At 40.1% G+C, this 12,237-nt stretch overlaps 2 protein-coding genes across 4 annotated transcripts; both read left to right on the forward strand.

Moving 5' to 3' along the window:
* Nucleotides 1-812: 812 nt before the first annotated feature.
* Nucleotides 813-7,293, forward strand: proser3 (proline and serine rich 3). Of its 2 annotated transcripts, XR_006152678.1 has the most exons (7): nucleotides 813-1,040; nucleotides 1,145-1,278; nucleotides 2,599-2,804; nucleotides 3,022-4,227; nucleotides 5,414-5,585; nucleotides 6,347-6,428; nucleotides 6,961-7,293. XR_006152678.1 is itself a non-coding variant. In XM_031576834.2 (4 exons), exons 1-4 carry the CDS (start codon nucleotides 4,099-4,101, stop codon nucleotides 7,007-7,009), a joined length of 432 nt encoding a protein of 143 aa, XP_031432694.1. In that variant the 5' UTR covers nucleotides 3,983-4,098; the 3' UTR covers nucleotides 7,010-7,293. The 2 variants fall into 2 exon arrangements, 1 of the variants encoding a protein (XP_031432694.1); XM_031576834.2 differs by lacking the exons at nucleotides 813-1,040; nucleotides 1,145-1,278; nucleotides 2,599-2,804 and having other exon boundaries at nucleotides 3,983-4,227.
* A 1,032-nt stretch (nucleotides 7,294-8,325) lies between these two features.
* LOC105908133 (DEP domain-containing protein 7-like) lies at nucleotides 8,326-11,938 on the forward strand. Of its 2 annotated transcripts, XM_031576251.2 has the most exons (9): nucleotides 8,326-8,868; nucleotides 9,112-9,526; nucleotides 9,753-9,877; nucleotides 10,006-10,195; nucleotides 10,392-10,630; nucleotides 11,029-11,171; nucleotides 11,366-11,491; nucleotides 11,585-11,660; nucleotides 11,741-11,938. In XM_031576251.2, the coding sequence occupies exons 1-9, from the start codon at nucleotides 8,793-8,795 to the stop codon at nucleotides 11,917-11,919; spliced, it is 1,569 nt and encodes a 522-aa protein (XP_031432111.2). In that variant the 5' UTR covers nucleotides 8,326-8,792; the 3' UTR covers nucleotides 11,920-11,938. The 2 variants fall into 2 exon arrangements, with proteins under 2 accessions (XP_031432111.2, XP_031432110.2); XM_031576250.2 differs by having other exon boundaries at nucleotides 11,585-11,933.
* The last annotated feature ends 299 nt before the right edge of the window (nucleotides 11,939-12,237 follow it).

Raw genomic sequence — 12,237 nt, forward strand, 5'->3', positions numbered from 1 at the left:
CATCCAAAACCTCACCTTTTTAAAGAGGAGCTATTGTGCTTTTCCAGGTTTTCCCTTTCCTTTTGTGCATTATATTACTTTTTTGTGAATGTAAACGGTCTGCAAAGTTCCAAAGCCCAAAGTATACGCCAGAGGGAGTAACTCTCTCCCACAGAAACCGCTTTTCTTGTTTAAAGTGAATCATCATTGTATTGAGAGAATGGAGAACGATATTCATATAGTTCATCTGTCTAATGCCTGTGATTTTTATCTCTCAATTAGTTTGCTAGTGTATGTGGAGTTTAAATGGGATTTTTCAATGTGGGCTGTATTTTTAGATCTTTTTGGGTCCAAATTTGAAATTTGAGTTGAGTTAAAACAACCGCAAAACAGCTATTCATGGATTCCTATGGAACAACAATGCACATAGAATTGTCTGGTGGGAGAAAAAACTAATTCCCATCCCTGAATTTAATCTTATGGAGCAAGCATGCACTTTAAAGCCTCTTGTTTTAGCCACTGACAGGCTTGTAAATGTTGTTACAAGGGTCTGACAAAATTGATAGGATGTATACAGAGATACACCTGTGTCTGTTTACCTGATTAACTGTAAAATAAACAGTAGAGAATGACTCTCTTCTTCCAGTCTCTGATGTAGCACCCCATTCAGTGCCTGTAGTCGTGCTGGAGTTGGCACTCAAAGGAGAACACATCCCTTCCATAATTGACTTTTCTATTATCCTTTCAGTATAATAGGCTAATAAAGAGTAGGTAGGCCAATTAAAAAAATCACGTATTTAACGATAATTTCAGATGAATGTTCCCTTGCTAGATATATTCATTCACATTAATCATTAAAAATCTCTTTTGAATGATTTTATGTAAATGGAGAGTCAGTCCATAGTAATAGTATATTTGCAATCACCACCCCTTGCATATTATTGTTGGCACAAGAATTATATTGACTTTTATTTGTGTGTGTCCCAGGGACTGACCAACTCTTCTCACTCAGCTGAGAGTTTTAAGATGCAGGATAAAGACAGAAGGTTGCTGGATATGAGGTACAAAAGAATTCACCACCAAACATCTGCAAGTCTTATCCAATGCTAGCTGTAGAAGTAAAAAACGCTATAATTGTGACTTACTTTTGTGTTTCGTTTGTCAGCACACGTTCCCTCAATAGTGATTCACCCCTGGTCAGCCCTGAGGGACTCGGCTGTTCTGACTTCTCCTCTTTGGAGAGCATAGGTGAGCCAGTTGGACAGCCATTGGAGAGGAGCCTACACCGCTCAGACCCTGGTACGTTTTGGTGTGTTTCTGAAAATCAGACTGCATTTAGTATTACTATAAATTGCAGACTCATGATTCGTTTTACAGGAGGACTGGTATAATACAGATCAAAGGTCAGCCTGTATGTTAGGGAAGCCTCTGATGTGCCAAAATACTTGCTAAAAGCTAGCTGGCTGTGTTAAGAGAAATCAACACTAAAAGAGCCCTTCTCCTATTAGCACTGCACCCTACTTTAAATTTGACTTCACTATTTTTCGACCAGACTGATCTGGTAATACAGTGTGTTATTCAGTATAATATACACACCCCATTAGAGTGTGAAAGTCAGCCGCAAGCAAAGGTTATAGTCTTAGCATTTTAATGCTTCCTGATTCCAAAGAAATAATTCCTATGAAAAAAATATGCGAAAATAAGGTGCGAGTGAAACAACTTTTTTTTTTTAACTGTTGGTTTGTAGTTGCTACCAATGTACTATGTCAAAGACATAATGTGTCTAAAGTCCATATGGAGAATGCGTTTTATTGAACAGAATTGAATGCTGGGTCTCTCAAGCAGGGGCGTCGGATATGGGGGGGAGGGGGGGGGGCAATATCGGTGGATCCCCCAACTCACTCCCAACACAAATCCATACCGCATGAAAAATATCTATTTTTATATTTGATGTAGAAGTCAAGTGGGAACAGAGCAATGCTTCTTTGATAAAAAAAAGCATGCTTTTGAATGTCATGCTGTTGAATGGTAGATCTTTCTGGCATTATGTAGTGAGTTTCTAAGTATTGCTACCATGGCAAACCAAACCAAAATTGCAAAGTCCACATCAGATGGGTAGGTTTTGGACGTCATATTACCTTATTGACACTACCCCGCTTGGTCCCCCCCCCATGTCAAACACGCTCCGACGCCACTGCTCTCAAGCAGTTATGTAACTAGCACAGGCCTTATTTAGTTGATGTGTTTCAAAACCCTATTCATTTTCTCATAGGTTTTTTTTTTTTTTTACACACCGGAACTTGCATAAAAGCTAATCCACAGCATACAAAATGACTACTCTTTTACACACTCTATGGACCTCCATGTAATGACTCAGGAAGACATTGGTTCTACTTGGCATCTCCATGTGTTACCATATGTTGTTATTTCAGCTCCACTTGAGAATAACTGTGCTTAATAAACACCCAGAATACATCTCCGGATGTTACTGTAGTACTGTGGTTTTCTGAGCGTTGTTTTTCTCATCCTGTTAACAGTTATGTTTTTAATTTTCCTTTCTCTTATCCTTTTCATGTCATTTTGGATTACCCTCATCTCATCTACTCACTTTTCCTGAAGCCATTACAAACTTGGCCTTCTCAAAACATCTGGCACCCACACAACCTTCAGTAGTGGGCTATTCTGCTTCACGTGTGAAGCCAGAGGATGATATTCTGTTCCAGTGGAGACTCAGGAGGAAGATGGAGCAGTCAGGCCATCAGCTTCAGTGTCTTCTCCAACGCTCCGTCCCTCACAGCTCTCTCGGCAGCCTTCCACAACAAATGGTTTGAATTGATGCAAATTCTGTAATTTTTTTAACATTCGTTAAATCGGGGGTTGTCATTTCTTATGTATGCCTTCCTCAAACAACTTTAACTACAGCTTGTGATAGTGGTCATTAGAAAAGATACACCAATACAAAAAGATTCTGTTGAAAGAAAAAAAAGTTTTGATGTATTTCCAACAGACTGTGTAAAATTCCTCTTGTTTTTTGTTTTCCAGACTCAGAATAACTGGCTTATCAGGGACCTCTCAAGTACAGTGGAGGGCACTTTCACTCGTGCCCCACCAGAAACACGTGCTCAGGACCCCTCTCTTCCCTTTACCTTTCCACAGCCCAGTTTGTCAGCGTTCCAGCCTAAGCACCACATCTCTCCACACACATCCCCCTTCAACGGTGGCCCGCCATGCCCTCTCCAAAGCTCTCCCATATTATTGCCCAATGAGAGTAGGCAGCCGCGGAAGAAGAGTTCCACTGATCCTGACATGTGCGCACAATTATCATCAGACCAGCTCAGCTTCCAAAATGCCTTGAGCAACCAGCGCAACAAACTCCATTCATCCCTTCATCAGCACCTCCCTGAAAACAAAGAGGGACACCGCCGTCTTATCTCCAGGACGAGTGGGAAAGGAGGGAAAAGTGCAATGTCACAGGGGGAAGGAACAGAGGCTGAGACGGGAAAGAAAAGAAATGGCACTTCCTCCAGTAAACAAAAGGGTTCGAGGTAGGTAGGTTTCAGGATTGTGTCCTGCAGGTGTTCATATAAGTATATCCGTGGTGGGATATAATTATGAAATAATTTGATATTCCACATCATATTACTCCACATCAACCTACAATTCCAAATAAGACTTTGTAGTTTATGAACTAAAATAAATAAAGAAATGACCTTCATATTCTTAAATTATCATGAAAAATGCCTGCTTTGATGAAACACAGATGATGTTTTCCAAAAATATATATATGTTCATATTGAAAACCGCAACATCCCACTCTTCGTGAGCAGGGTTTCAATCTTGGATTGAAAACGGATTGGAACAATGGAAAATGATGGCCGATACATTTGACCGTTATTTCTCTACTATTAACCATGGCTTATAGATTCATTTAGTTCAATTTCTGCAGCCCTGCTGTTACTACCACCCATAGTTTATTGGGTACAGACTGAGGACCGCATTGTTAATATCTGTCCAGTTGGTTAAATCAATGCCTGCTTATTATGGAATGAAACCCACACCGCTGTGTTGTGTTTTAGACATGGAAGGCATGTGGATCATGCAGCCAGGCCTCACCCTGCCATGGGAGGAAGAGGAGGAGGAGGAGGAGGAGGAGGAGGAGGAGGAGGAGGCCCAGATGGCAAGAGGCATGGCAAGGAACGAAGACGGGAAGCTTTACCTTTCTCTCCCGTACACAGCACTCTTGGAATGGTCCGTATGACATGTCATTTTAGGGACGCTTTCCCCAGGACTTCTCCAATTCCATCATTTTGCATATATACTGTATGTATATATATATATATATATATAATTATGTTTGATAACTGTATAGTGCCTTGCGTAAGTATTCGACCCCTTGGATATTTTACCCTTTTATTGCTTTTATAAATCAATCATGGTCAATATAAGTTGGTTTTTTTTGACAAAAAAAAATCACAAAAAAGCCCTCTTTAATGTCAGTGAAAACAGATTTCTACACAGTAATTAAGCAATCACTTAAGAGACTCTGCATACAACAACTGTTGCCCAGGTTCTTCACCAATCAAAGCTTTATGGAAGAGAGCCACTGTTGAAAAAAAACCTCCACTTTGGTCTCATCAGACCACAGAAGCTTCTTCCACTTGACCATGGAGTCTCCCACATGCCTTTTGGCGAACTCTAGTCGATATTTAATATGAGTTTTTTTTCAACAGTGGCTCTCTTCCATAAAGCTTTGAATACTGACCAGTGAAGGGACCTTCCAGACACCGGTGTTGTTATACTACAATCACTTGAGACACATTTACGTAAACTCTGCTGTGTACCTCAAAATATATCATTATGTTTGATAACTGTATGTGTATCATTAATGATTAGAATTAGCAGCACCAGGACAATCAAAAGAAAAGTGCAAAAATATCATATGTTGGCACAAAATATATTTTTCACTCTTGTTTGTTTTGTTTTAAAAATGTGAAATATTTCAATTGGATCAATGGGAGAAAGTGGACATAAGGTATTCATTTGAGTAATACAAGGCTACTGGTGTCTGTAGATATACTAACAACATGGGATTTCCCATAGACAGGGAAAAAAAACACCAAAGCAAAGGCTGCCTAAAATTGTGTAGGCTTCAGTGTCAGTTCAAAAGTCTAGAAGTTCAAGCAGCCTTTCTTGTACTACTTCCCCCATTCTGATTTTTGTGTCTCAATGTCAACTCTACCTCAACTCAACCATGAGTGAATGCTTTTCTGCATTGAGGTGCTGCCACGTAAGAGCAGGTGTAAAGGTGTACCTAATAAAGTGGTCACTCGATGGATATCCTATAATATTTGCAGTGATATTTACACGGCTTGATCCAGTCCTCCATGTTTTTTTTTTTTTTTCGTTTTTCATTCCTTTTCTTCTGCCTCCATAGGTGGTCTCGGAAGTTCTTTTTCCTGATTCGGGATCCGCAGACACCTCCAGAATGTCAAGCCTCACTGACTCTTGTGAAGATACTCAACCATTTCCACCACAGACCTGTACCAATCCTCATAGCCTGCAGAGCCCTTCAGAGATCATTACTAAGCTTCTCAAGGAGGCAGAGGGTGAGCTGTACTTTTACCTATAGATCATGTTTTTAGGTTCAGCACTGTTTCATACTCTATGCATGCTACCTTGATTCGAACATGCAATGTACACCAATATTTATTGTCAGTGGATGAAACCCCTTCTCCAATGGTACATTGGAATCTAAAAACACAAGTTCACATATTATATTTGTAATTATTGAAGATTCTCTCAGATTCTATAGGTGAAATTTAGTCACAGTAGAAACGGTGTTGAAGATATCAGTGTCTGTGTAAATGCCACTGCACACTTTATACAGTGTAAATCAATGCCACAGCACACTTTATACAGTGTAAATCAATGCCACAGCACACTTATACAGTGTAAGTGTAAATGCCACAGCACACTTATACAGTGTAAGTGTAAATCAATGCCACTGCACACTTATACAGTGTAAGTGGGAAAATTCATGCAAGGGGTACCTTTCTTCAAATTGTCATTTAGTTCATTTTTGGTATTGGGTTCTGAAACATTATCTGCACCCATATCTGAGTGCGAGTATACATGATCAAAAGTTGGAGAAAAAGTGAGGGGTGATGTGATTGAGCATGGAATGACCATGCTGTGAAGTCTGGGAACCAGACCGGACCAAATCAAGACGCTCTAAATTCCTACTCTCTTCTGATCTGAAACTATTTTTCTCATTGATTTTGAACTGGAACATCAATTAAATGAACAAATAAAGTGTTTATTTGATGAATTGTTTGACATGGTCTCATGAGTATATATGATGTGGTAGATTCAGATGAGCTGGAGTTTGAGGACGACCCCTTACTGCTGGTACTGAGAGAGCAGAGAGGCTGTGTGAAGCAACGCATATGGTAAGGACAGCATCCACATCCTATTGGCCGAAACACACCAAACGCGTTTTTAAAAACGGGACGCTAGCAAATGCATTGTTTCCTATGGTACGGCGCGCCTTGGGGGTGCGCCTTTTCTCCGCCACGCGTTGCGTCTTTCTAGCGTTTTTTAGATGCGCTTAAAAGTTGAACTATTCTCAACTTTCCAGCGCAAGGTGCGGAAGCGCACCGCTCATCAATGTCACACTCGGCCCAGGCAGGTTGCGCACGCAGCTCCGCTTCCTAGGCGCCGGGCAAAACAGCCTGGTGATCCTGCCACTGTTTTGCCCGCCGCACTTTGCCGAGGCGTTTTTGAAGCGTCTGCCGTTTTAAAAACGCGTTTGGTGTGTTTCGGCCCTAACACTGTTCCTTTATATCTGTGCACTTTTTACTTTCAGTACTTTCAGTCAGATATACAATACATTCAGTTCACTTTTCTCATTCTTTTAAAAAAATATTTGTGTTTGTGTTCAGTGTTGTTGTAATCTTCTTAAAATGTTTCTTTTGTTTTTAGCGAGATGGATATGTTGCTTGAAGCATGGCATGAAAAACAACCCCTCTGACATTTCAGAATCTCTCCAAATACACTCAATCCTGTATAATTTTAACTTATTGTAAATAAATTATGAATGTTGAAAATGTTAACATTTTGTACCATACCTGAGTAGATATGTAATTTGTTTGTTTATATGACTGTGGAAAAACTTAATACAAGCAACAAAGAAATGTAAGAGTCAGTCCTTTCATTTCAGACATGCTGTTTTGTGGAGGTGGAATATTAATTATAGTTAAGTAAACTGTAGTCAAAGCTTTGTATATTTTCATTAAAGTTACATTCACATCATCAGTTCAAACTGATTGGTATATTCAGTAGCCATCAAAAAACAATCATTTCTTACCTGATAGCATTGAAGTTTAAAAATAGATATCGTTCATATCCAATTAGTAGGAAACCATTCTGTAGTTCGGGCTTCTCAGTTTGGTTGCAATGAATAGTAAAGTACCAGTCTGAAGGTGGCTGGCTACTTAACTATTGCCTGAAGACTTACCATGACTGAAGACACAATACATAGCAGTGTCCTAAGTAGATACTCGTTGGCTACGATCTGAAGGAAAACGATTATCCTCATCCCTTCTCCAGACACGGCACTAAAGATGTTGTTGCCGATGGGGTGTGTGCGCTGTGGTTTTAAGAAAATGATTAGGCTGGTGACTGATATACTTGTCATCTAAAGAAGGGGTAACTCTTGATCTGACAGTCCTTTGTATACAGTCCTCAAGAGACGTGCTTGTTGGTTTTTCCTGGGCATGACATACTTGTCCAAGTCCGTCCAAGGTTACACTGAGATCACAGCACCCCTGGAGCTGACTGGAGCACCACACGGAAGTGTTTACCAACGTATTATTTTATTCTTACATCACAGTGTATTTTCTTTCCTTGTAAACAAAACACTAGTGGGGCTATCCTCAGATGAAATTGATAGGTTTGGAAATGGATCAGAGCATGTTTCAGAAACTGATGCTGGAGTCATGTTTCATTTCATAGAGCAGAAGATGGTGGAGTGCTGTATAATGAATCAAGCCACCCCCTCAGGCCTGTAGCAGAAGTGAAGAAACTGCCGCTAAGCCTCCTGGTGTTCGGTGTTTCTCTATTTGGGCACCACCTCTTGATGGTCGGGGACATTTCCATCCTCATCAGACTGCATTATAAGACAGTAACATGAAATGAACATTGTCACAGTGAAACATGCAATCGGGAATCAGCATGTACAGTACATCTAGAGCAGCGGAGAAGCAGAAATGAAGAGAAGGGGAATATTATATGAGCGATATACATGGAGGTGCACAAGGGGCTTCGCTGGTTTGGGACAGAGAGAAAGTCCTTTTTAGAGCATCTTTGTGCCTGGAATAGCAGTGCTGATGGATTCCTCATTTCTTATTGAGAAGACGACGAGTGGCTTTCTCCCTTCAGAGGCTGTTATCAATATCGATATGGCATTTCTGACGCAGTGTCACCACCTAGTGGGGAGAAAATCACAAAAATGTGTTTTACTTTTCGAACGCCCTGAGATTCTTAGAAAAGAATGCCTCCTCGTTTCAGTGCCATTGGAATTTTCAATAAAAGGACCGATACAAGTATGTAAGTCTAACAAGGCGTGTTTGTTTTAAATAACCTATATCCTAAGCAGTGCTTTGTTGGACCAGGTGATCAAATGGACATGGACCAGGTGATCCAACTCAGCCTTAATCAGGTGGTTATGGTGTAACGTCACAAGTGAGAGGTGTTAAAAAGTGCACATTCGTGGACGTAAACAAGCTAATTTTTCGTTGAGGTAAAAATAGGCAATGACGACAATTCAGGAAAGAGCCGCTGCCTTAAATCTCAAGGGGAAGCTGTACAGTGCTATGCATCTTCCTCAAGGTATTATCAGGCCAAATTACTTTTGATGATATGTGTTTGATCCCTGATGGACCGTCTGACGTATTAGCCTACTATTATGTATTTGCTAGCCTGAGGTTAATTTCACATTCCGTTAAAGATCACCTCACCTTTGTACACGGGCATTTCTCCATTTAGCAGTAATAATGTCGAACAATATTTTTGTTTTCAGTTGTTTGGACCGTAAAAGGCTACTCTTGTGAGGTTTCACCTAATTTTTTTCAGACTCAAAAATGGGCAACACCGAGCAAACACTGTTCCCATGGAGCAGTATTATATCCCACCTTCAAGAACATGTTCACGTGGACCAACGGTGGCATCGTCTCCGAGCCTACACAAAATGCTTTGTAGGTTCTGATGCTGTGGATGTCGTTCGGACTCGCTTCCAGAATAATTATTTGGAGGGCCTTGACTTCCCTCGATCTAAAGCAGTGCGTGTTTGCCAAGCTCTCATGGACTGTGAGGTGATTGAAGCAGTGAGAAGTCGGGCGTTTGACAAGGACAAAAAAAGTAACCGTTTCCAAGATGCCAACTGCAGCCTCTACAGATTTGTGAGCACTGAGAATGCTGTACTGAACAAGCTTGCAAATACAGTCATTTCCCCCTTTACTAAAAAGGGTTTTGATTTGCCTGACAAAGGGTATGTTCTATATTTTGTTATTCTCTTTAAATATGACCATTAAGATTTGTTTTGTCTTTGTTCATTTTAGTTAGGCCTACACAGTTTGCCTTAAGCAAGCTGGCAAGTAAACCTGGATGTTTGTAATCTGGAACCCGACTGACTTCATTTGGACAAATGTTGACATTTCTGGAAAAGCTGTATGTTCCACTTCAATTCTGTAATCTTGTTTTAAAATGAAATATAGAGAGATGGAAGTGCTTTCTCATAGCACACCTATGAGGCCAATCACCACTCAAGGAGACCGTATTAAAAAGGCCACATTAAGGTCAAGCAGCCCACAAGCCACAACGAATGCTTTGCCACACTCATGTAAGCTCCAGAATGTTTGCATGCCGGCTTCTAACAAGTTCAAACTTGATTTTGCCTTAATACCCAGTGGTTTGTAAACACAACCATAATATGTTGCCTTAGTAATCGTATATTGCTCTCACTTGCAGTGGTCAGTGTGGTTTGGCAGGAGCAGACAGTGCTGCGTCTAATGCAGATTATAGAGCTTCCCTTCCTTGAGAACCTGTTGGAGGCCAAAGATAATTCCTTGCAGCGATCTTACAGTGTGGATGATGACCTAGAGGCACCGCACAGTAGCTGCTTTGACTGGTTGATTCTAAAGTCCCTCAGGGACTGTCAGTATGTGTTTCTTTATTTTCTATTCATTTGAAGGCACCATTGATGCAAATATTGTGTGTAGTGTACTCCATGTTCTTGTCATACATCTCGTATGGGTAGGCATGTACTGGAAATAACTAAACTTTTGTAAATGCAGGAGATGTTTTCCCTTTTAGAATGTACTTTGTGAAAGACTTCTTGCTGTGTCTGAATGTAGGACTGATGAGTGGCTGTCAGCAGCACTAGATTCAATGGAGTTCTTGCCTGACCAGCTGGTGGTGAAGGTGAGCCGGGAATTCCCTGTAACATATGATGAGTTGACCAAGGGTGTTAACACAGACCAGTGCAAACTTCTGCTTTTTGATGCTCTTGGCAAACATTATGGCCAACCTGACTGCTCTCCCCTGCTTGGTGACTACATGGGAGACGTCTGCACAGTTCTCATAGAACATCTTGGTGAGTTTGCCTTGGTGTGCTTACTTATACAAGTGTTTTTCAGAGTGACTGTCCTTATTCTAGTTACATGGCAGTTGCTAAGCAAGGGCATTCAGCAACCATTACTGATTTTGTATTTCCCCAACTTTATTCGTCTTGTAAAGAATGGATTCCCTTTGAATCAATATGATCTGACCGTTAGCAACAGAAATAAATTCCATTTCACAGGGATCAAGATTTTTTTTCATTTTTTTTTTTTTTTTAACAAGCTAATATATAAAAATATGAAATGCTGGCCTTTTACCAGCAGGGGGTAGCTAGTTGAAGTAGACTACAGCATGCAACAATTTTGCCACATATTGTAGGTAGCGTTTGTTGCATTTTGCAAACATTCTTTTGAGTGGCTGCTTTTTATGTAGAGAATGGGAATCTCAAACTGGCTCTTGAGGTCATTCAACTTGGTTTGAAGCTCCTGCTTGTGGAAAGACGGGATCAGCTCCAAAAATTACTTTCTTTCATGGCTTTGGCTGCTGACCCACAAGCCATGAAGTTGCATAAGGAGGTAAGGATGTTGTCTTCACTAAGAGGTTTCCAGAGACAATGATTTATTTTAAATCGGGATAAACTAAACCACTGAGACTAATCCAGATCATTTTATGCATAACAATGTTTTATTTTGATCCTTCTCTGAATGTATCTGTATTGTTTAATCCATTTAATGATGGTAATGTACTTAACATGTGTAAAACCTTTCAGTTAGAGAACAGAATGATTGTGAAAAGGACATTTTCCAAGGCAATCGTTAACTACAGATGTCTGTCAAAAGACAAGGCTGAACTCTTGGTCCTCTTCATTATGGACAACCATGATAAAGTTTTCCAGGTACTTTTTTTTATAACTCTGTTAGTGGTAGTGGTGGTGGTGGAGGACAAGGATGATGATGATGATTTTTTTTCTTAACATTAAACCCTGCAGATCCCAGCATATTTGCACAATCTGGTTAGTGAAAAACTAGCTAGTATTCAACAAGGGACAACAGACAAATGTTCAGGTAATGAGTTTTTCTTTGTCAATGGACTACTGCTTGTTCGTTTTTGTTGTACCTTGACATCTCTACCGCCCCCAATCCAGAACCGGTTCAGCAATCAACACATTTTGAGTTACTTGAGTTGCTCAGGACCATTGATGAGGACCCAAAGTATACACGCAAAGATAAAAAGCGCCTGTTTGCAAAATTTTATCAAAGTCACCCAGAGATATTTGCTCAATATTTTGGGCCAAGACTGTCTAGCATAATCAGTGTCTTGTGATGAGGGCTTTGCCAGTTGTATGGAAATGACTGAACATGAAGCTAAAAAAAATGCATTTAATGTATTTATGTGTGTGTGTGTGTGTGTGTGTGTATGTGTGTGTGTGTATGTATATATATATATATATTATAGTATTCTTTTTAATTACTAAATAAATGACTCAAATGTCAAGATCTTTTGCTGCCTGTTGTCTTAATTATTCTATTTTCACCTAGTTATGTGGTGAAATATATATGAAGGCAAAGTGGAATTGGTCACCAACGTATTTCCAGAATAGTGTCTATTTCCATATCAATATTGCATGTGAATACAATCAAC

The sequence above is a fragment of the Clupea harengus genome, chromosome 11 (assembly GCF_900700415.2).
Source record: "Clupea harengus chromosome 11, Ch_v2.0.2, whole genome shotgun sequence".
In the NCBI taxonomy this organism is placed as follows: domain Eukaryota; kingdom Metazoa; phylum Chordata; class Actinopteri; order Clupeiformes; family Clupeidae; genus Clupea; species Clupea harengus.

What these genes read in the sequence shown, in the direction of transcription:
- proser3 (XM_031576834.2), top strand. Translation starts at nt 4,099, where the DNA reads ATGGGAGGAAGAGGAGGAGGAGGAGGAGGAGGAGGAGGAGGAGGAGGA. An exon ending in GCTTCTCAAGGAGGCAGAGG is followed by an intron (nt 5,586 to 6,346) that starts GTGAGCTGTACT and finishes ATGATGTGGTAG; the next exon opens with ATTCAGATGAGCTGGAGTTT. An exon ending in TGTGTGAAGCAACGCATATG is followed by an intron (nt 6,429 to 6,960) that starts GTAAGGACAGCA and finishes TTTTGTTTTTAG; the next exon opens with CGAGATGGATATGTTGCTTG.
- LOC105908133 (XM_031576250.2), top strand. Translation starts at nt 8,793, where the DNA reads ATGACGACAATTCAGGAAAGAGCCGCTGCCTTAAATCTCAAGGGGAAG. An exon ending in AAGTCCCTCAGGGACTGTCA is followed by an intron (nt 10,196 to 10,391) that starts GTATGTGTTTCT and finishes GTCTGAATGTAG; the next exon opens with GACTGATGAGTGGCTGTCAG. An exon ending in ACCATGATAAAGTTTTCCAG is followed by an intron (nt 11,492 to 11,584) that starts GTACTTTTTTTT and finishes TAAACCCTGCAG; the next exon opens with ATCCCAGCATATTTGCACAA.